General features: G+C 42.4%; 1 protein-coding gene across 6 annotated transcripts in view; it reads right to left on the bottom strand.

Annotated features, from left to right (window-relative positions):
- trrap (transformation/transcription domain-associated protein) overlaps positions 1–23604 on the bottom strand; it is a 219792-nt gene that overhangs the window by 11528 nt on the left and 184660 nt on the right. For all 6 annotated transcript variants that reach the window (XM_080206827.1, XM_080206829.1, XM_080206830.1 and 3 more), the window contains 3 exons: positions 9532–9757; positions 6425–6642; positions 4653–4837 (listed from right to left, as the gene is read on the bottom strand). In XM_080206827.1, coding sequence (XP_080062953.1) covers positions 4653–4837; positions 6425–6642; positions 9532–9757 — 629 coding nt within the window. The remainder of the gene's footprint in view (positions 1–4652; positions 4838–6424; positions 6643–9531; positions 9758–23604) is intronic.

Raw genomic sequence — 23604 nt, 5'->3', positions numbered from 1 at the left:
AGACTGGTGTTAAGATCTATTATCCAGTCACCAGCTACATGGTTGTAGATCATGTTAGCAAGTTCCAGGCTCATTCTCTATGACTTTAGCTAGCCTACCTGATCATGCTAAATTGACCCCAGTATCAAGGGGATTAACAGGGTAAATTGTGGGGTTACAGGAATGAGTGAGCTGTGATTGGTACAGACTTGATGGGCCAAATGGCCTCCTTCTGTACTATAGGGATTCTATGGTTTGCACACAACAATTTGCATTTACCTAGCACCTTTGGGTGGCACGGTAGCACAGCGGTTAGCTGCTTCACAGCTCCAGGGACCTGGGTTCAATTCCCAGCTTGGGTCACTGTCTATGTGGAGGTTGCACATTCTCCTTGTGTCTGCATGGGTTTCCTCCCACAGTCCAAAGACGTGCAGGTTAGGTTGATTGGCCATGCTAAATTGACCATAGATGCATAGGTTAGAGGATTAGTGGGTAAAATATGTACATTGTGGGGGGGCTGCCCGGCTGGGATTGTGGTTGGTGCAGATTCGATGGGCCGACTGGCCTCTTTCTGTACTGTAGGGTTTCTATGATTTCTTTCAACTAAAACGGCCCAAGGTGCTTTGTGGGGCATTATGAAAAAGAAATTTGACACCAAGCCAAAGAGGCACAGAATAAGATAGGTGGCCAAGAAAAAGCTAGGTTTTGAAGGGAATTTTAAAGGATGATGGAGATGGAGAGAGGGGTTTAGGGAGAGAATCAAGCTCACTGCAAATCAAATTCTAGTATAGCAAGATCAATAATGGTCAATAAACGCCGCTCAAGATTTTGGCTTTCAACAGATGATTCTATACATACATCACTTGTACTGTTTGCACCTTTAATAAGAATATAATATATATAAATGTGTGGGTTAGGTTGATTAGCCATGCTAAAATTGATCCTAGTGTCATGGGGATTAACAGAGTAAATGTGTGGAGCTACAGGAATAAAGCCTGGGTGGGATTGTGATTGATACAGACTCGATGGGCTGAATGGCATCCTTTTGTACTGGAGGAATTCTATTCTATGATATATAAACTGTTAAACATGAAAAATAATGCTGCACTATTGTAAGCCAGAACACAACCTAACATTGCCCTAAGTATAATATAGTTGAAATTGCCCTCTAGGACGATCGATTAGGACTGGCTTAGTGGTTAAAAAAAAGGGCAGTATGGACAAGTTGGGTCAAAGGACCTGTTTGCATGCTGTAAACTTCTAACACTCTATACTTGAAAAATAGTTCTACGAGTAATTCTGAAGAAAGTTTTGGAGTGTTCTAAAAATTTTGTGCTTGTACATTAACAAGTAATTTTAATCAAACTGACGACAAAATCTTAGCTATTTTAGTGCCATTTTAAAATAATTACCTCCATCAAACTTTCAACTGATTATTTACAACATAACAAGCTCATATTAACTTTGGATGTCACATTTATGCAAAGATTCTACACTTATTTCAGCTGGGTTTATTAACCATTTTAGCTAACCATTTTGATCTCGCTCTAATAGAATTTGATTTGCAGCGAGTGCCAAATTATGCAAAGTATGATGGCAAGATGTTCAGGAGGCAGTACTTACCAGCCTTAAACAAAAACAGACTTCCACTAATAGCAGAGTTAAAAGATATTAAGCTTTTAGTTAAGAGATGCACTTTACTCTCATCCATAAAGGGTTTATGTTCGTGAGCAGGCTGCTGTCTGCTTGACACGCAGCTGTTTACCAGAAATAAATTCTTATCAATGTTAAGTTTAAATTCTCTAAGCAGAGCAATCTACAACACACACTGCAAATTCAGAGATTCCGATTTCACCAAATATCATGTTCATCTTTTCAAAATACTTAGCTCATTTCGACGGTGTGAGGCCTCATAAAGCAAACACGTAATCTGACCTTTCAAGTAAAGCGTTTATTTGAACAGGGATACCACCTCACAATTTCCCTCAAGTGTAAGGTCAGGTTTGTTCCTTGGCACTCCTGTTTATTTTTCTTCTGCTGTCAGTGCTTCCCATGCCCCCCTCCGCCCACCACCTCCCGCCTCCCCCCCCACCCCAGAACACACATTCCTGCATCTCAGAAAGACCAGAGACAGCACACTGGGGCACATTTCCAACTCTTCGTTTTAGTCAATTCAGCTAATGCCAATTTCTACACAGCATAACACAAGTGAAAATGTATGAGGCATTTAAGGAGGGGCACTTTCACAAAGCTGCGACTAAAAAAAAAAGCTAGTAAAGATTGAAAGATCTGAAGCATTTTATAGTAAGAAAATGTTCAGGTCTAAATCAAGGAGCTTATCCCATATATAATTAGGCAACTACCCATCTACTATGTGGGATTATGGGGATAGGGCTTGGGTGGAATTATTGTCAGTGCAGGCTTCATGGAGCAAATGGCCTCCTTCACTGTAGGGATTCTATAAATCTATTTGGTGCAAGTGATCCAAGCCTGTTTTCATGCTCCACACAAACCTTTTCCCATCCTCCCTCTACATGAAAGGTATATAAAAATCAAAGATTTTTCTTCTTTCTGAGACACTTTCGATGACACCAATGCCAGGTTTTCACAGCATTGAGGCACAGACGGAAAGAGAGCTTTGCCCATCTAGCTTTTATAACAGAACCATAATACCATCTGTCAAATTTATTGTGGGAGTGTTCCTTGAAGAACATGGAGAGATACCCAAACCAAAAGCAGCTTGAACTATTTCTGGTGCCAGGGTTAGTGCAGCTTCGATGACAGATCCTCTCCAAAGCTGTAGCCACATGTAACAACAAAAATAAAAATCACTGGCTCTTCAAACTCAGAATGGGATGACAACATGGAGGAAACAGGGAGGTGGATACATAGAGAGAGTGGAGCAGTGAGCGATAGTGAACGCCCACAAGTGGAGATCACATGAATGAGGAACATGCTGCGAAACCTCTTCTGGCAACTGCAGAATCAGGACCGGTAAAATCGGGGCCATTTTTGAATCTAGTAATTTATTACATAATGCCAAGATTCATTTAACTTACGTACTATAGACGCAACGAGTAGAATGCAACACCTAAATCATTATTTTATCACAATCTACTCCACGCAAGGTCAGTGACCAGGGCACTTCACAGTCCAGTCTCTGAAGATTGCATCTGGTACTGGTAACTTTTTCAGATTTGTAACAAGCCTCAGTAACTTTTGTCTCTGAGATAATGTAGCTACAACATGTCATCTTTCTGATTATAATCAACCTCACCACTGCTCTCTGCTTCTGTGCTACTTCAAGGTCCCGCTCATTAATCATTCTCCTTGAACCATTAATTTTCAACATGCTTGTGTAGCAAGGTAACTCAAAAGAACTCCATTATTCTTCCAACCTTCAAGGTCCATTCTCAGATTCACTCCATGTTGTTTTGCACATGACAATTAAGCATACTATTTAGTAGCTGGATTTTACAGCTGCACCAATAACAGTTACCTTAAAACACCTCTTTTAGAGCATTTAACTTCTTCATTGCTCCATCAACTTATGTTGACTATCCCAGTGGGCAAGTTCATCCGCCTGCTCTATTTTCATATCAGTTACCTTAAATTACTGAATGATAGAGGGTTAAATTATGCGACTAGGTTGCATAAACATGCCTCGCATTCACTTAAGTATTGGAGATTGTGGACTGAGATGTTCTAGATGATTGAAGGATTCAATAGGGTAGCTAAAGAAAAGGAAAGCAATTTCCATTTAGTTGGAGAAAGCAAGAAAGGAAGGACGAAAATCTAAAAATTAGAGCTAGGCCACGTAGGTATTCAAACTGGAAGCATTTTTCACAAACAACGGCTAGTAGAAATCTAGAACTTTCTACACCAACTGTAGGGAGTCAATTGAAACTATCAAAATGGAGTTTACAAGACTTCTCTCAAGCAAACAATTCTGCCCTCTTTTGCATCCATGATTTTGATCATTCCTTCAACAGCTGCAGAAGTGCCAAGCTCTGGAATTCCCTCTCTAAACCTCTCTGTCTCTCTACTTCTCTCTCCTCAAGTTACTCTTTAAAGTTTATCCCTTTCACCAAACTTTTAGCCTCTTTTTCTGAAACCTCCTAATGTGGTTCAGCAAGTTTTGTTGGACAATTGCTTTGGGAAATATCTTGGGACATTTTACTACATTAAAAAATGCTACATACATGTTAACTGTTGTTGTAAAGCTTTCAAAGGATGTAGAAATGAAGTAGGGTTGAGGTGCAGAACAGGCTCGAGAGGCTGAATGGCCTCCTCCCCCTGTTCCTATAAAAACCACCTTAACAACGCAACAAAAAGTCACTTTCATATATTTGGTATTCATCCAGCAGAAGATGTTCTTCAATTAAAGGCAATAAAATGAAACAAAACTTGCTTCAACTGATAAATCAAAGAAAACGGATTAATAAAGAAACTTCAATTCTCCAGCACTTGAGGCCTCACCCCGGGCCATTCCAAGCTCCCCACAATTCCCACCAGATTCTGACTTGTACTGAATCAGCTGGTCAGTTGGCCACCAAATCATTCTGTCATTGGCTACATAGTGTACTGAGTCAGATGACTCTTACAGCTTGTCACCATAAGTCAAACTATAACAGATCCACTACTATCGTTAGTTACATTCTAACATTTGGTACCTGATGACTTGCTTGGGTTCCTCTGGCCTGCACAGTAGCCAATCTGTCATAGTAACGGGATATAGGATTGTCATGTTCAATGCCCTTTTTGGCACAGCGTTGCTTGTAAATTTCCACAAGAGAAAGCGATGAAGGATTGTCTTCGACCAGCCTCATTTGAGGCGAAACTGCAACAACACGCGGTACTAGAAAACAAACGGGGAAATCACAAGTTGGACACCACTCACTGCAATCACCCTCTAACAATCTTGGTTAATAATAAAAAGGAGTGTTAGTGAACAGACCACAAGATAAGATGTAGGAGCAGAGGTAAGCCATTTAGCCCACTGAATCTGCTCCGCCATTCAATGAGATCATGGCTAATCTGATGCAATAATCCTCAACTCCACTTTCCCACCTTATCCTCATAACTCTTGATCCCTTTACTGGATTAAAAATCTGTCCGTCTCAACCTTGAACATAGTGACTTAGCATCCCAGCCTCCCACAGCCCTCCGTGGTAAAGAATTCCACAGATTCACTACCCTCTGAGAGACATCATCTCTGTATTAAACGGGTGACCCCTTACTCTGGGATTATGCCCTCTGATCCTAGACTCCCCTAGACAACCTCTCAGCATCTACCTTGTCAAGCCTCCTGAGAATCCAATATGTCTTAATAAGGTTGTCTCGCATCCTTCTAAAATGCCAATGAGTAAATGCCCAACCTACCTAACCTACCCAACCTCTCCTCACGAGAAAATCCCTCTATTCCTGGGATCAACTTCAACAACCAATGCCACCAAAACAATTATCTGGGCAATACCTCCATTTCTGGGATCATTGCATGCAGATTGGCTGCCACATTTCCTACATTACAACAGTGGCTACACTGTTAAAGCACTTCATTGGCTGTGAAGCATTTTGTAACACAGATAAACACAAGTCATTTTCCAAATAGATCTTTCCTTTAAATATTTCATCCACTCGAGGAGTTAGATGGAAGAATGTTAACTGTAATATTTACTATGTTACTACATACATTATTATTTATTCGTGCTCATTTGGCTGCTCACCTTTTATCAAAATTAATTTGTTTGCGGTACTAAAACTTAAAGCAATGTCTAACGTGGTGCATTCTCCCCTTTTAAAGATTGAAATAAGATTTTATGGAGGCATGTTCATTAGCTAAAAGCAGCTGCCAAACAAGGTTTGCTGCTTGTTTCTTGGCCCATTACCAAACATTTACCTGGTTCTCAAGGCAAGGACATTCTCAAAGCTAATGGAACTCAGCTGTGAGTGTGATCAAAGACATAGGAATCAAAAGAATTCCAGTAAGAAGGATAGCAAGGATCCAGGAACATAAAAAAAATGGTGACAGGTGGTGGGGTCTGGTTTGTCAACAGAGAATAATTTCTAATTGAACATAGGAAATGCATACACACAATTAGCTTCCAACTAACTTCAGGAATGCGTCTACATAGCAATTAGACCTTGCGGTCGAAGAAGAGCACAATAATTACATTCAACTGAACAACAGAACAATATTGTATTCTAAATGGTATAATCTTGCAGTCAGTATATGAGTCTATGCACTCTCTAATTTAGAGAGAGGAACTTTAATTGTATTAAGATTCGACGGGGATTCAAAAGGACTGACTGAATTCTCACTCTAGATGGGCATGCATTTCTGCAAATTATGAAGATATACATAGTCCCTTTGCTTTTATCGACTTTGCATTTATTTCTGAAGGAGGGCAGTAAACGCAAACAGACACATTCCAGAACATGCTACCTGTGAAGAATAGGTGCCTCTTTGTTGTCTCCTTTCTTTTCTCCAGGCAAGGGTTTAGGAGCCTCAGCAGTTGTAAAACACGTTCTTCCCGTCGGGACTCTGTTAGACAGGCATCATTCATCACCAGGTATGGGTATATTTTGCCGTTGTGGCCCCGGATGTAAAGCCGGCGAGCTGCTGTGTTGTGCTTCTGGACAATCTCCACTCTGGGCATGAACCTGATACACAAAGGGCAATATTCAGACCCAAAAACAGCAAGGTGCTGAAAGTTTTAGTAATGCACTGGATGAAAGAACGATGCAGCACAGAAGGCAGCCATCCGGCCTATTATGCCGGTGTCAGCTTTTAGAAAGACAGATCCAATTTGTCTCATTCGCCCTGTTCTTTCCTTATTGCCCTGCAAAATTTTCTTTTCCAAGTATTTATCTGATACAATTTGAAAGTTATTAAATCTGCCTCTACCTTTCCAGACAACAAATTTCCAATTTATAACAATGTGGCTGCATTTAAAGAAAAATAATCTCCCCTCTATTGGTCCTTTTCACTTCAGATCTGTGCCCCTGAGAAACTAGCCCTCCTGCCAATGGAAACAAGTTTCTCCTCATTCACTCAGTCAAAACCCTCATGGCTTTGTGCATCACTATTAAATCACTCCTTATATTTTGCTTCACTGACAAAATGGGGAAACAAGCTTTTTTAAAAGAATATCATAAATGATTGCAACCCAGTATTAGGAATCATCAAGCAAGGGCTGGGAACTACAGATCCTGGCATGCCCTGGGAGTTATCCTGTACGTGCAGATTGGGAGCTGTGCTTGGAGCACTTTGAACCCAAGGGCCCTATGCACCTCCGTGAAGAAAAAAAAAACACCAGCAAAAAAAAAAATCCCGAACAGTTGGCAGGGAGTGAGGACAGGGAGTGCCAAAGAGGAGTAGGGAGAGCTCTCATTAACCATTGTTGTGTTTCCTACGACTCAGGCAATTTCATAATCATGTTGCTACAGACCCTTTCGTTTCATGAGCTCCAACTTTGCTTGTGGCAAATGCTTTTTGGAAGCCCATGTACACCACATCAACAGTATTATCCTTAACAACCCTCTCTGTTATCATATCAAAAAACTTAAGCAAGTCAACTGAACATGATTTTCTCTTCATGGAATCATGCCAATTTCCTTGATCCACTTAGCTGCAAGTGCTATATCTAACTCCTTCTTGAAAACATACAATGTTTTGGCCTCAACTACTTTCTGTGGTAGAGAATTCCATAGGCTCACCTCTCCGGGTGAAGAAATTTCTCCTCATCTCAGTCCTGAAAGGTCAGAATTTAGGGAGTATCCTGAGCGCAACTTCTGGGTCTGGGCTACCCCGCCATCAGGAACATTCTTCCTGCATCTACCCTGTCTAGTCCTGTTACAATTTTGTACGTTGCGAATGAAATTCCCCTTCATTTTTCTAAGCGCCAACAAATATAATGCTAACTGACTCAATCTCACCTCATACTTCAGTCTGGCCATCTCAAGAATTAGTCTGGTAAATCCCTACTGCACTCTTTCCATAGCAAGAACATTGCTCCCCAAGTTAGGAGACCAAATCTGCACACAATATTGCAGGTGTGTTCTTGCCAAGGTCCTGTATAACTGCAGCAAGACATCCCTGCTCCTGTACTCTGTACTCCTGTAATTCTCTCTCTATGCTTACCTTGAGTGATGAATGTATAAGGACACCCAAGTCTTGCTGCATTTTCCCCTTTCTCGATCCATAGCCATTCAGATAATCTGCCTTCCCATTTTTGCTACTAAAGAATTTCCCTCAGACCTGATCACAATGTCCCAAGAATCTAATGCCCTCTCTTCTGCACCACCCACCCCCAAGTCATAAGTTAATCTGTTTTATTCTCCTATATCTATATTCACTTGCATGTGGGGCCAGGAGGAATCCAGAAATTACTACTTTTGAGAAGCTGCTTGCTAATTTCCTATCTAGCTCTTCAAATTCTGACTGCAGGACCACCTTCTTTCTACTCCTGGTTCTGCTTCACACTGATCCTGACTTACTGCACACTCCTCCCGGTCTGCTTCACACTGATCCTGACCTGCTGCACACTCCTCCCGGTCTGCTTTACACTGATCCTGTCCAGGTCGCACTCTCCTTCTGATCTGCTTCATCATGTTCAGCCTAACCTGTCAATGCATATCTTTCTACTCTCTTTTATATAATGTACCCGTCTAGTTTCCTTTTGAAAGAATCTAAACCATTTGTCTCAAACACATGTGGTAGTGAGTTGACTTGTCTACCTGTGGAGTAAAGAAATATCACATTTAACTATCTGGGTGCTCCTATTTCCTCCCATAGTCCAAAAGAATTACTGTTTAGGTGCATCAGCTATGCTAAATTTGCCCTCCGTGTAACCGAACAGGTGCCAGAATGTGGCGACTAGGGGATTTTCACAGTAACTTGTTATTGTAAGCTAACTTGTGACACTAATAAATAAATTATAAACTTTTTAAAAAAACCTTTATTGGATTGCACAGCCTCAAGATAAAGGGGGGGGCGGTTTAGAACGCAGTTGAGGAGGGACTTCTTCACTCAAAGGGTGGTGAATCTCTGGAATTCTCCGCCCGTTGAGGTGGTGGAGGCTGCCTCGCTAAATATTTTTAAGACGCGGGTTGATGGGTATTTGATAAGCGAGGGGATTAAGGGTATGGGGAGAGGGCGGGAATGTGGAACTGAGCCACGACAGATCAGCCATGATCTTATTGAATGGCGGGGCAGGCTCGAAGGGCTGGATGGCCTACTCCTGCTCCTATTTCTTATGTTCTTATTTGTCAGGAACTACCTTGTACTTATGGCCCCTAGACTTGTATTCTCCCACAGCAGAAAAATTCTCTGCACTTCTTCCCTTTCCAACACATTCATAGTTTTGAAGGCCTCTAATAGGTCACCTCCAAGGCTTCTCTCTTAGTTGTACGGCTAACTCCTGCTCTTGTTCCTTATGTTCATCTAGGGGAAACTAGAGAACATAAAAAAAATCTGAAGACCATCGGGAAAAGAGACTGAAATTAATAGCATTACACCAAACACTGGAGGCATATCAAAGATCCACTAACCGTGCGATTTTAATGTAATAATGTGTCGGCTTAGGCATAAGGAACTCTCCCGGGATCTCCACGTCTGCCGTCTGTGCAGAGAAGTTACTAAGAAACCGACACTTCTCCTCAATCAGAAAAAACTTAGGCAGCTGCTTGGTTTTTGCCTCTAGAATCTTTATCCATTTCTTCAGTTTGGAGATGAGATTGTGAAGCTTCATTGAGCCTGGCACACTAAAGTCAAAATCTGCAACAAAAATGGGGCAAGTCAGCTGATGTCAGAAAAAAATACAGATACGTTTTCATTTCCACCACAAAGTCAGCTAACTTTACACCAGCAGGAACAGGAATAGGCCATTTAGCCTGTCGAGCCTGCTCCAACATTTAACATAGTCATGGCTGATCAGACACTTCAATGCCTTTTACCTCACACCTGTTTTACATTATTGTTAATCAGAAATCTATGAACCTCTGCTTTAAACATACACAATGAATGAGCTGCCATGACCTTCACAGCAGAGAATTCCAAAAATTCACAACCAAAAAAACAAAGAAATTTCTCCTCATCTTGGTCTTAGGTGGCATCCCCCTCAAGTTGAAATTGTGTCCCCTGGTTCTCGACTCCCGAACCAAGGGAAACATCTTACCGGCATCTATTCAGTCCTTTTCCTGTAAGTGTTTTGTAAGTTTCAATGAGACCACCTCTCATTCTTTAAAACTCTAGAGAAACAGGCTCAGTTTGCCCAATTTCTCTTCATAAGTTAGTCCCACCATCCCCAGCACAAGTCTGAGGAACCTTTGTTGTACTCCCTCTATGGCAGTAACATCATTTCTGAGGTAAGGGGGCACAGTGGTTAGCACTGCTGCCTCACAATGCCAGAGACCCAAGTTCAATTCCAGCCTTGGGCAACTCTCTGTGTGGAGTTTGCACTTTTTCCTTGTGTCTGCGCAGGTTTCCTTCGGATGGTCTGGTTTCCTCTCAGTTCAAAGATGTGCGGGTTAGGTGGAATGGCCATGCTGAATTGCCCTTTAGTATCAGGGAAATGGAGCCTGGGTGAGATTGTTGTCAGTGCAGGTTTGATGGGCCAAATAGCCTTCTTCTGCAACGTAGGGACTCTATGATTCTGTAAGGGACCAAAACTGCACACAGTAATCCAGATGCGGTCTAACCACGCTCTTTTACAACTGAAGCAAGACCTCACTATTCCTGTATGCCAATCCTCTTGTGATAAAGGCTGACATTCTACTAGCCTTCCTAATGGCTTGCTGCACCTTCATGCTAGTCTTCAATGAATTGTGAACAAGGACACTATGGTCCCTTTGTACATCTATTGTACAATCCATGTGCTCAACTTGCAAGTTTCCGTAAATGTTCACGAACTTATTTTGTTTACTGAAGGTCTATTGCAGTTTTTGATTGGGCAAGAGCAGTCTCAGTGACACTGCCTTTTTGTAAAACTTTCAGACACACAGGTGGGTTATTGTCAGTAGTTCAGCGATGTACAAACACACTGCTCTCTTCCCATCAGTCTTGCAGGAACAGCTAGATAAATCTCAGTTTTATGTTTTTCAAAGAGCATTTAATGCAGCTGGTCACCTTTGGGTTTTATTCCAAACGAGTTTGTAATTAACCTTCTAATGCCCCAAATCTTCAAAACTAACGCAGCTGATTCTCACAATCCGTTTTGCCTGCCGCATTACGAAGTCCTGTTCCCTTGAACCACAGAGCTTACTCTAAGTAATTAACTTGAAGGAGGCCACTTAGTGCCTTAATCTTAAGATTAGCGAACAAATGCAAAAGAAATGCCAAGCCTCTCGCATTTATCACTCTAAATTAATAATCGCATTTACTAATATGCAAATTTGTTAATAGCTGTAGGAATTCACCACAAAAATAACCCAACGACATTACACTTGAAGAATGAATCAGTTAAGGCTAACCACTCAAATTCCATTTAACAACATCAGCATTTGACATATCCAGGCTCCAGAATCTGCAGCCCTGATCATGGGATTATTGAAAAACTGGGAGCTTGTTACATCTATATGGAATAGAATTATACTTTCCCACTGGCAGGTTGCTGATTTTGCTAGACTAGTTTTAGGGACTCCCAAAAACCCACCTGCCGTGACACAATTTTGATTTGATTTATTGTCACATGTATTGGTATACAGTGAAAAGTATTGTATCTTGCATGCTGTACAGACAAAGCAGCCCATTCATAGAGAACAGTAATAAGTCTCACAAAGCTAGTTAGAAGTCCATTGGGGTTTATTTGGTATCACAAGCTTTTGGAGCACTGCTCCTTCCTCAGGTGAGTCTTTTGTTTTCTCATTGGGCTCACTGTTGGCCTTTTGGGGTTTGTGGAAGAACTCTGTAGCCTCATTCGCCTGAAGGATTCCTCTGTGTCTGCCACGAGACCAATGGGGTCGATTTTGGTGGACCCCATCAGTCCCCCGCTCACCTAATGAAGGAGCAGCGCTCCAGAAGCTCATGATACCAAATAAACCTGTTTGCCTTTAACCTGGTGTTGTGAGACTTCCTACTGTGCCCATTCCAGTCCATTGCTGGCATCTCCACATCACATTCATAGAAAAGGAAAGGAGACAGTACAGAATGTAATGTTGCAGTCATAGCTAGGGTATAGAGAAGGATCAGTTTAGTGCAGGTTAGGTCCATTCAAGAGTCTGATGTCACCAGGGAAAAAGTTGCTCTCGAGTCAGTGTCCGCAGACTTTTGTTTCTTTTTCCCGATGGTAGAAGCTAGAAAAGAGAATGTCCGGGGTGTGTGCAGTCCTTAATTATGCTAGTTGCTTTTGCAAGGCAGCGAGAGTTGTATACAGAGTTAATGGATGGGAGGCTGGTTTGCGTGATGGACTGAGCTACGCTCACAACCCTATTCGTAGGAGCTGGATAAAGACCCTCAACCACACACCAGCCGCAGCTTCCGTTTATATAAAGTTTATAAAACATCCAAAGGCACATTACAAAAACTATAACCAACAAAATCTGATACTAAGTTGCATAAGGAGATACTGAGCAAAAGCCTGGTCAAAAGAGATAAATTTTAAAAGTGAGAGAGATAGGGGTAGAGAGAGGTGGAGAGACGTAGAGAATTCCAGAGCTTATGGTTAAACAGCTGAAGTACAGGGACTACTGGTGGAATGACTGAAAACTGGGAATGTGCAAGGGGCCCAAATTGGAGCAGCACAGAGATCTTGGAGGGTTATTGGGCTGGAGGGGGTTGCAGAGAGGGGTTAAGGGCTCCTGGTTTAGAGGTGCATGTTTCTGTTTTTGGTAATTACAAACAGAAAATTCTGGAAATGCTCAGCAGGTCAGGCAACATCAGTGGAGAGAGAAAAACAAGAGTTTATGTTTCATCAGAAATGTGAACAGTTAGAGATGCAATAGGCAAATGAAAGTGGATTGGGGATGGATGGTTGGAAGAACAACAAAAGGGAAGGCCTGTGATAGGGTAGCAGGCGGGAATGATTAAATAACTGAAGGTTTGCTGTGCCAAGCCAAAGAGAGTGGCAATGGGACAAGAAATAAAAAGGTACATTTACAGGAGATGTGTGTGGTAGTATTTTCAATATTTGCCATCTGAAAGCAAAATAAAAGAAACCCAGTAAAGACGAGAAAGAAAACAACAAAAATGAGATAAAATGAGACTGAGGTTACTATCTCTAAATTGTTGAACTGAATACTTATTCCAGAAGGCTGTAAAGTGCCCAAGCAAGAGGTGAGGTGCCGTTCCTCAAGCTTGCATTGAGTTTTGTTGGAATATTGCAGGAGGAAAAATGGCAAATGGAATTTAGCATAGACAAATGTGAGGTACTGCACTTTGGAAGGACAAACCAAAGTAGAACGTGCAGGGTAAATGGTAGGACTCTGAAGAGTGCAGTTGAACAGAGGGATCTGGGAATACAGGTACAGAATTCCCTAAAAGTGGCGTCACAGGTGGATAGGGTCGTAAAGAGTGCTTTTGGTACACTGGCCTTTATAAATCGGAGTCTTGAGTATAAAAGTTGAAGTGTTATGGTAAGGTAATATAAGGCATTGGTGAAGCCGAATTTAGAGTACTGTGTACAGTTTTGGTCACCTAGTTACAGGAAGGATGTAAATAAGGTTGAAAGAGTATAGAGAAGGTTCACGAGGATGTTGCCGGGACTTGAGAAGCTGAGTTACAGAGAGAGATTGAATAAGTTAGGACTTTATTCCCTGGAGCGTAGAAGAATGAGGGGAGATTTGATAGAGGTGTATAAGATTTTGATGGGTATAGATAGAGTGAATGCAAGCAAGCTTTTTCCACTGAGGCCAGGGGGGAAAAAAAAACCAGAGGTCATGGGTTAAGGGTGAAGGGGGAAAAGTTTAAAGGGAATATTAGGGGGGGCTTCTTCACGCAGACAGCGGTGGGAGTGTGGAATGAGCTGCCGGATAAAGTGGTAAGTGCGGGTCACTTTTAACATTTAAGAAAAACTTGGATGGGTATATGGATGAGAGGGGTGTGGAGGGATATGGTCCAAGTGCAGGTCAGTGGGACTAGGCAAAAAATGATTTGGCACAGACAAGAAGGGCCAAAAGGCCTGTTTCTGAGCTGTAATTTTCTATGGTTCTATGAGCCAAGGACAGAAAAGTCAGAGAGGAAGCAAGGAAAAGAATTAAAATGACTGACAGCTTGGGGCCACATTGCAGACAGAACAGAGATGTTCCACAAAATCAGTCACCCAGTCAGTCTACTATGGTCCCCCACAGAGTACAGTGACAACACTGTGAGCAACAAAAACTGTAAACTAAATTGGAAGGAGTGTGGATAAGCTGCTTTTCCACCTGGAAGGATTGTCTGGGACCTTGGACAGCGAGAAGAGAGGAGGCAAAAGGGCAGGTACAGCATCTCCTGCACTTGCATGCAAAGGAGCCTTGGGAAAGAGGTGGGGTGTTATGGGTGATTGAGCAATGGACCAGGATGTCATGGATTTAATCATACAATTCATAGATTCCTACAATGCAGAAGAAGCCATTCGGCCCATCAACAATGTTGCCAATAGTAACTAGGGGTCATAATTTGAGAATATTGGGGTAAACCTTTTAAAACTCAGATGAGAAATTTCTTCACGCAGAGGGTGGCGAATGTGTGGAATTCACTACCATCGAATGTGGTTGAGATCAAAATTTTGTCCGATTCCGAGAAGAAATTAGATATAGCTCTTAGGGCTAAAAGGATCATGGGATATGCGAGAAAGGGAGGAAATCAGGCTATTGAATTTGATGATCAGCCATGATCAAGAGGAATGGCTCAGCAGGCTCAAAAGGCGTAATGGCCTACTCCTGCTTCTAGTTTCTACAAGTCTGCACTGACTCTGTGACAGTGCATCTTACCAACTCCCAGCCCTTGGCCTTACCCTATCCCCTATCTGTACTGAACTGATCCAAATAAACACAATATTTCAATGAGAAATCCCCAGCTCTGAATGGCTTTCAGATGTGGAACACATTATTCTGGATTCTGGACTGCAAACCACTTCAAAGCATGTTTGTTGCAATTGTTAGAGAGCCCCGATTACCGTTCCCCATACTGTTTCTCGATAACCAAGTCCTGTGCATTCGATGTGGAGCTCACAAATAGAAAAGCATCAAGACGAGTGGAAACGATTTTGTCCCTGTTAAAATCCGAGCGTCAGTCATGGCACAGATTATTACCCAAGTAATTAACATTATCTACATGCAAGGTAAGCCTTTTTCTATCTCTCAAATTGTATTATAAGCCTTTAGTTCCTTTGTTCAATTTATATTTCTTGGAGTATTGGATTGGAAGTTGAAAAGCCATTAACGCTGCTGCTTTCAGTCAAAGTGAAAGGCTCGGAGCAAAAGGTTTTTTAACCTGCAAATGAGATTCTCTGTTCTGACAGGGAGGAATGAGGAAAGATCCTTATGCTTGACTGCCTAAAGGTCACATTGTGCGCTAGCACACCCATCAACATCGAGAAACGGTAACTGAGACACTGAAGGGAAGATGGATTCAGGGTGGGTTACAACAAAATTGCTCTGCCTAAGGTCGTTCCACTGACACCCCAGTTTGAGAGAGAGCGTGCAAAGCATTTTGGAACGTTATCTGCTGGGCCAGTGAAAATCTGGGGGGTATATTCCAGAAAACATCACCACAGTCCATGTTTTAAACACAGGCTCGAAAAGATTTAATGAAATCGATGGGGTTATTTTGTCACACCCAGCATGCTTCTTCCAATCAATAAAACTTCTGAATCCTCAGCCAACCGACATCTCCCTCAACTAGTAAATTTACTACGTTCATTACAGTCTTTGTATCATAAAACGGGAGTTTTGATTTATCTTGAGATATGCAGTAAACTAAGCTCTACAATGTGGCAGTGTTATCAGTGTGTGTGTATGTTTGATGGCATTTTCTTTCATCCAACGCACTACTTCAGTGTCATGAAAACCGAAAATCATAGAATCCCTACAGTGGAGAAGACGGCCCAACAAACCTGCGCCAACAACAATCCCATCCAGGTCTATCCCCATAACTCCCACATATTCACCCTGCTCGTTCCTCTGACACTAAGGGGCAATTTAGCATGGCCAACCGACCTAATACGCACATCTTTGGGGTGTGGGAGGAAACCAGAGCACCCGGAGGAAACCCACGCAGACACGAGAACATACAAACTCCTCACAGTCACCAAAGGCCGGAACTGAACCTGTGCCCCTGGTACCGTGAGGCAGAGGTGCTAACCATTATCGAGGGCAGGGATACATATGGAGCCTCCTCCTCCAGTTAGTTGTTTATAATTGCAGAACTCAGATCTGATCTGTTGTTTGTGGAATTGCTTAGCTCTGTCCATTACTTGCTGTATATGCTGTTTGAATTGCAAGTAGTCATGTTTTGTAGCTTCACCATGGTGACACCTCATTTTTAGGTATGCCTGTTGTTGCTCATGGCAACGCCTTCCTACATTCCTCAGTAAACAGAACTGATCCTTTGGGTTGGTGATAATGGGAGAGTGGAGAATAAGCTGAGCCATGAGGTTACAGATTATGAAGTACAATTCTGCGGCCGTTGATGGCTCACAGCACCTCCTGGATGCCCAGTCTCGGGTTGCTAGATCTGTTCAAAATCTATCCCATTTAGCAAGGTAGTAATACCATACAAACAATAGATGATGTCTTCAATGCAAAGCCATGACTTGGTCGCCATAAAACTGTCCTCCAAAACGGACAGATGCAGGATGGTGAGGGTGAGATTCCCTCTTGTTGATCCCTTCACCACCTGCCAAAGACCCAATCTAACAGTGACACCCTTTGGGACTCGACCAACTCAATCAGCAGTGGTGCTACCAAGGTACTCCCAATGCTGGACTTTGAAGACCACTCCACCTCCCAACCAGGGAACAATTTGCATCCATGCCACCACCAATGTTTCCTCAAAGTGGTGTTCAATATGAAGGAGCACTGATTCATCAGCCAGACAGGATGCAGAATGTGGCAATCAGCAAAAGGTTCTCTTGCCCACGTTTGATCTGATACAATGAGACTTTAAGGAGTCTGGAGTCGATGTTGAGGATTCCCAGGGCAACTCCCGGGTCTGTCCTGCCTGTGGGAGAAGACATACCTAGGGATGTTGATAACAGTTGTCTGTAAGGTATTATTCTATGAGTATGACTATATCAGGCTGTTGCTTGACTAGTCTGAGATAGGTGCCTCAATTTAGGCACAAGCCCCAGATGCCTGCAATAAGTGCCCTGAAGATTCAACAAGGCTGAGTTTGTTGATATTGTTTCTGGTATGCAGGTTGATGCCAACTGATCTGTCCTGTTTAATTCCTAATCCAATTATTTGTAATAGTTTGAAACAACTGAGTGCCTTGCCCAATGAGACAACCACATTGCTCAAATCACATTTAGGCCAGACCAGATAAGGACAATAGATTTCCTTTCCTAAAGGACATTAGCGAACGAGGTGGGTTTTTAAAACAATGGAGTTTTAATTTCAGATTTTTACTGAATTTAAATTCCACCAAGGATTCAATCCTGAGTGTTATCTGAGTCTCTACTCTGGAATACAAGTTCAGTGACAATAGCACAATGCCACCACCTCCCACTGACATTTTCCTGTCGGTTCCTCGCAACCCTGCACATTATTTGAAAATAAACAGTCGTCTAATTCCCTCTTGAATGCCTCGGTTGAACCTGTCTCCACCAGACTCTCAGCTTGTGCATTCCAGACCCTAACCATTTGCTCACTTTTGCTTCTTTTAATTATCTTAAATCTGTAATTTCTGGTTCTTGATCCTTCTACCAATGGGAACAGTTTCACCTATTTACTCTGCCTAGGCCCTTCATGATTTTGAATACTTCTTTGATCTGATTTATTACTGTTACATGTATTAGTGTACAGTGAAGAGTATTATTTCTTGCATGCTATACTGACAAAGCATACCATTCACAGAGAAGGAAAGGAGAAAGTGCAGAATGTGGTGTTACAGTTATAGATCAGGTATAGAGAAAGATCAACTTAATGTGAGGTAAGTCCATTCAAAAGTCTGATGGCAGTAGGGAAGAAGCTGTTCATGAGTCGGTTTCACCTCCTTTCTAAATTATAACACCCAGGACTGTACGCAATACTCTTGTGGAGGTCTAACTATCGAATTACATTCCACATAACATTCTTGCTTTTGTACTCTATGCCTCTATTAATAAAGTCTAGGATAGTGTATGCTTTATTAACTGCTCTCTCAACCGGTCCTGCCACTTTTAATGACCTACGCACATAAACATCCTGTCCTAGGTCTCTGTTATAGCCACAACTCTAATTCCAGATGACAATCTGTACCTGTAGCTCAGCAAACTTATTTACCACACTGCATGCATTCACATACTTACACTGTAATCCTGATTTATTACTGTCTCCTTTACTCCAATCGCACCTATGAACTTACTATTCCCTATTCAAGTGCTATCTGTTTCTCCCTGGGTTTTGCATACCTTGGTATTCCTCGGTGATATTTTCTCCTGGTTCCCACACCCCTGCCGAGTTAGTTTACTCCCCCTCCCCATACTAGCAAAACAGCTGGCAAGGAACTCAATGTCAGTTCTGTACAGGTGCAACTCCTCTAGCTTGTACAAGTCCCATCTCTCCAGAGACAATCCCAATGTCCAAAGAATCTAAAGACCTCCCTCATATGCAAACTTTCCAGCCACGCATTCATCTGTTTAACCTTTCTATTTCTGTACTCACTAGTGCCAGAGTACAATGTCGTTTGTACCGATGAGGGACACGACTTCTGGCTGTTTGCTCCCCACACTCCTTGACTTTGGCACCAGAGAGGCAAAACACCATCCTGGATTTACATCTGCAGCCACAGAAACATCTGCCTGTTCCCTCAGCTATCGAATCACTGATCATTATTGCTCTTTTAGACATTCTTGAACACTTCTACACAACTGAGCCACCTATGGTGCCATGGACTTGACTCTGGTTGCACTCTCCAGATGAACCATCACTCAGAACCAAATACTGGTTGGAGAGTAGAATGCACTCAGGGGATTCCTGCACCACCTATCTGCTGCTCACCCAGTCCCCCTCTCCTTGCACAATCCTGAGCTGGAGGGTGACCACATCTATAAATATGTTATCCACGTACTACTCAGCTTCAGGGATACATTGCGAGCCACTCTAAATTCCAAAATCCAGAGCTCAAGCTGCTGCAGCTGATAATACTTTTTGCAAGTATTTGTCCAGGATACGCACAAAACTTTACCAATACTAATGCACCTTACTGGTAATGATAACTCCTACTAACACTTAATACACGTCACTAGTTGTCATAAACCTTCCTTCAAACTAAAATACAATACACACCAGCCCCTCACTTGTTCATTTTACTATTACTTGATATTGTCATTGCTTTTAACCTTCCAGTTGTTAATCAGCCCAGTCCACCTGAAAAGCCAATCAGCTTACGGTTTCTTGCAATGTCACAGCAGATTAGGGATCTACAGACTGGAGGAGCTAGACAGCGTTCAACCCTCCCTCTTTCCAAAGTTTCACCACTTTTCATGGCCCCTCTAATCAAGTCCTGATGGGACATGCAGATCATGTGGAGCACACTTTTGCCTCCAAGTCAAAAGATCACGAGCTCAATTCCACTTGGGAACCTCAAGCATTAAAACTGGCTGACATGCACATAGTACTGATGCTGTTTTCAAAAGACATTAAACTGAGGCCCCAACCGCCCTCTCAGACGGATGTAAAGATCTTATGACAATATTTCAAAGGGAGTGGGGTCTGTTCGATATCCAGCCGACACTCAAAAACAAACTGCCTGGTCATGATCAATTATGGGAGCTTGCTGTGTGAAAACTGACTGGCACATTTCCTCCGGTACAACAGTGGCAAGACTTCAGAATGTACTTCATTGACTGTAAAGTGCTTTGGGATGTCTTGAGGCTTATCAAAGACAAGATGGAAATTCAAATTATTGCCTTTCCTGATGACAGTAATCCATTAAAAGCAACTGCCCTTGTCTCATGCATTAATTGGTACTCTCCATTCAATTCCATCATAAACCTGATGTAGTTTTACTGAAGGATAAAATAGCAGCATTGAAGTATCCAGCGTGTGATAATTCTATGCAGCGACACAACAGCCTTGAAATGTGGTCATTGCTTTAATAACTTGTGATACTTTTTACACTTCAAACAGCTCTGCGATAGCTTATTGAGATATTGTTATAATTGATTTACCTTCCTATGGACCCAGCTCATCCAACACAAAGACTCAGTTCCATAGCAAAAGATAATGGTCTAATTTTAACACATTTCCACAGATGAAGGTATGCAAACCCTCAGCTTACAGACACGGCACCTTTGCATTTTTAACCTTTTCCATTTCACAGTGATTCTGAACGATCTCATTTATACTGAAAAAAAGGTTGCAGGTTGCTTCTTTCATAATGAATCATTAAACAAAGGACAAAACATGCAACATTAAATAGCGACTGCTGCCTTTGGTTTTGAAGCCTTTGCACTTACTGCAGTCGCTGGCAGCTTTGCGCTGGGGATACTGCAAACCTCATAGGTTTACCTGACCTCTGCCATGGGCTGAAGGCTGAGATGCCTTCAGATTCTTACAGCTATTCGACTGGCACTGCGGAAGTTTAGACTAATCCTAAATCAAGAAAAGCCGAGGTTGGCACTGGACCCTGCTTATGGGATTCCTGTTCAGTCTGACGCGGGCTCAGTTGTCACGGACTGCACAAAGTACAAAGGGCTCAGAGCCAAAGACAGCAGTCACCCTGGTTTAAAGATTCATTATCGAAGGGGTGTCTTGCAGCCCTCTATGCACTGGTCACTCACCTAGGGAAGGATCAGATAATAGCCACTTGGCTAACGTCCACCCCTCCCCCCTCCCTCCCCATGTTCTGTTCTTGTCATGTTCTTGTGTTCAGTCTGTTTGAAAAAAATCCAACATGATGCATTTGTGGTGACACCCGCACCCCGCCCCCCCACCCCCGGATCCGCAAGTACTGACCCCTGCAGCGAATCTGCTCCCTTTATCAAAGCACCTAAATGGCTTATTTAGGAAACCAGAAAAAGCAATAGCCAGATAAAGATCAGAGAAGGTGCAATTTACTAACGAGGACCAAATTCACGACATTAGAAAACCAGTAGAAAAACGTTCCACTTTGATGAGAAAGGAAAATTCACAAATGCTTTAAAACCCATCACAATCTTCCTTCAGATCCTCCCATTTCCCAGTTTAGCAGTTTTTAAATCACCTTTCATGTTCAGTTCTAGTTAGCATACACTTTGATTTTTAATCGGTTTGATTCAAAGCACGAGCAGACAGGACAAACGATAAAACCCATCGCTAAGCACAAGTACTGAAAGGATGCAAAATAAAACCCAAGCAGAGACTCCACTCGGGGGCTGCAGTACAATGTAAACACTTTTAAAATGATTAAATATTATCTATATTTGGATCACCCTGCAATTTTTGAACAATCACCAGCATACAAACTGTTTCACCATTATTTCTTTGCCGGGTGACCATTGTCCATTAAATTCAATCATGTGGTTCAGAACGCCCATTATTTATTGTCATGCAACTGCTGTGCCTCAGAGAGTACATCGTGCCAAATGGATGTGCACAAGCTATGTAGGTCACATTCATGACTCCAAGCTACTTTCAAGAATACAATCAGCTCTTCCATTTACACGGAACCTTGACTGAGAAAAAAAGCCCCCAAATTCATCCATTATTACACAGAGAAGACGACAAATCAGCCAGATTTAGACTGTGAGCACGCACGCTGGAAAACTGCTGGCATAGTCAGACTTCAAGCAACACCCAGAGCGACACTCATATTTGAATTGCCTTTTGCTTTACCCCATTTTATAGCTTTTTATTTCTGTGCTAGGTCTAGCCACTTAGTTGAAACAGCACTTTCTTGATTCATTAACCAGGTTACAATCAAAATATTTATTTGTCATGGTGGATACCCCACCTAGTGGCTCATTTAGAACCACAAGCACAGCTCAGAGATAAATAAAACTTACATGTATATAGCACCTTTCACAGCATCCTGTAGCAGTTCATAGCCAATGATATTGGTGGCACAGTGGTTAGCACTGCTGCCTCTCACCATCAGGGACCAAGGTTCAATTCTGGTCTTGGGTCACTGTCTGTGCGGAGTTTGCATGTTCTCCACGTCTGCGTGAATTTCCTCCAGGTTCTCCGGTTTCTTCCCACAGTCCAAAGATGTGCGGGTTAGGTAGATTGGCCATGTTAAATTGACCCTTAGTGTTTCAAGATGCGCAGGTTAGAGGATTAGGGGACAAATATGTGGGGTCATAGGGATAGGGTGGGGGAAAGGGCCTGGGTAAAGTACTCTGTCAGAGGGAGTTGGTGCAGACTTCATGGGCCAAACGGCCTCCTTCCGCACTCTTGGGATTCTATGATATAATTTTGTAATAGCAACTGGTGTATCGTTGAAAACGTGGCGGCCAAGATGGATACAGCAAGTTCTATCAAACAGCAATGAGACAATGATCAGATCATCAGTTTTGGTGACATTGGTCGAGGGATCAATATTGGCCAGGTCACTATCCTGGAGCAGAACCTGATCCCAAGATCACCTGAAGAGGAACAGGAAGTATTCCTAGTGCCAACATTCTTCCCTTAGCCAAGGCTAAACAAACTGCTGAGTCAATCATTTTGTTGCTATTTGAGACACACAGGTGGCATGTAACGGCTGCCACATTTATTATCAGAAACATCACATAAAGCCCATAATACCCTATGTGAATTGCTCGGAGACATTTCAAAGATATAATAAGGGTCTATATAAATGCTTTTTTGCCTTCATTCAGGAGGCCATAATTTAAAGCACGCAATCCTAGTGAGAGAAACAACACAGTGGAGGACATGAATAAAACAGATCACACCAGTGTTATTCTTTTGTTAGAGGGCACGGCTTATTTGACCAGCTGACTTCCTCCTCCAACTTGGGCAGGTCCCCAGAGCAGAGACCAGCATCAATTACTGGCAACTACGTCAATCAAAGCAGCTGCTGCACAATATGCCGCTTTCAGATAAATGGATGAACAGTTAACATCGCACCTGGTCAACATGAGATCTTTTCAACTGGCTTTGATCATTGGAGGGGATCAGAGAAGAACTTCATGGATTTCGTTCTCTCCTTATTGGTTCTTTCTGTTGCCACTTTCAGGAAATTAGTCAGAGTCGCCATGATATGTGTAAGTTACACACAGATTTAAAGTTGAAGTTTATTTACTAGTCACAAGTAAGGCTTACATTAACACTGCAATGAAGTTGCTGTGAAATTCCCCTAGTCGCCACACTTCGTGCCTCTTCAGATCAATGCACCTAACCAGCACGTCTTTCAGAGTGTGGGAGGGAACCTGGAGTATCCGGAGGAAATCCACACAAACATGGGGAGAACATGCAAACTCCACACAGACAGTGACCCAAGCCAGGAATCAAACCCAGGTCTCTGGCGCTGTAAGACAGCAGTGCTAACCACTGATATATTAAAAGATATATGTTGGCCCCCCA

Source organism: Carcharhinus amblyrhynchos, chromosome 18 (genome assembly GCF_965287045.1).
Source record: "Carcharhinus amblyrhynchos chromosome 18, sCarAmb.v2.hapA, whole genome shotgun sequence".
NCBI lineage: Eukaryota > Metazoa > Chordata > Chondrichthyes > Carcharhiniformes > Carcharhinidae > Carcharhinus > Carcharhinus amblyrhynchos.
This window is presented reverse-complemented; position numbering and strand designations above follow the sequence as displayed.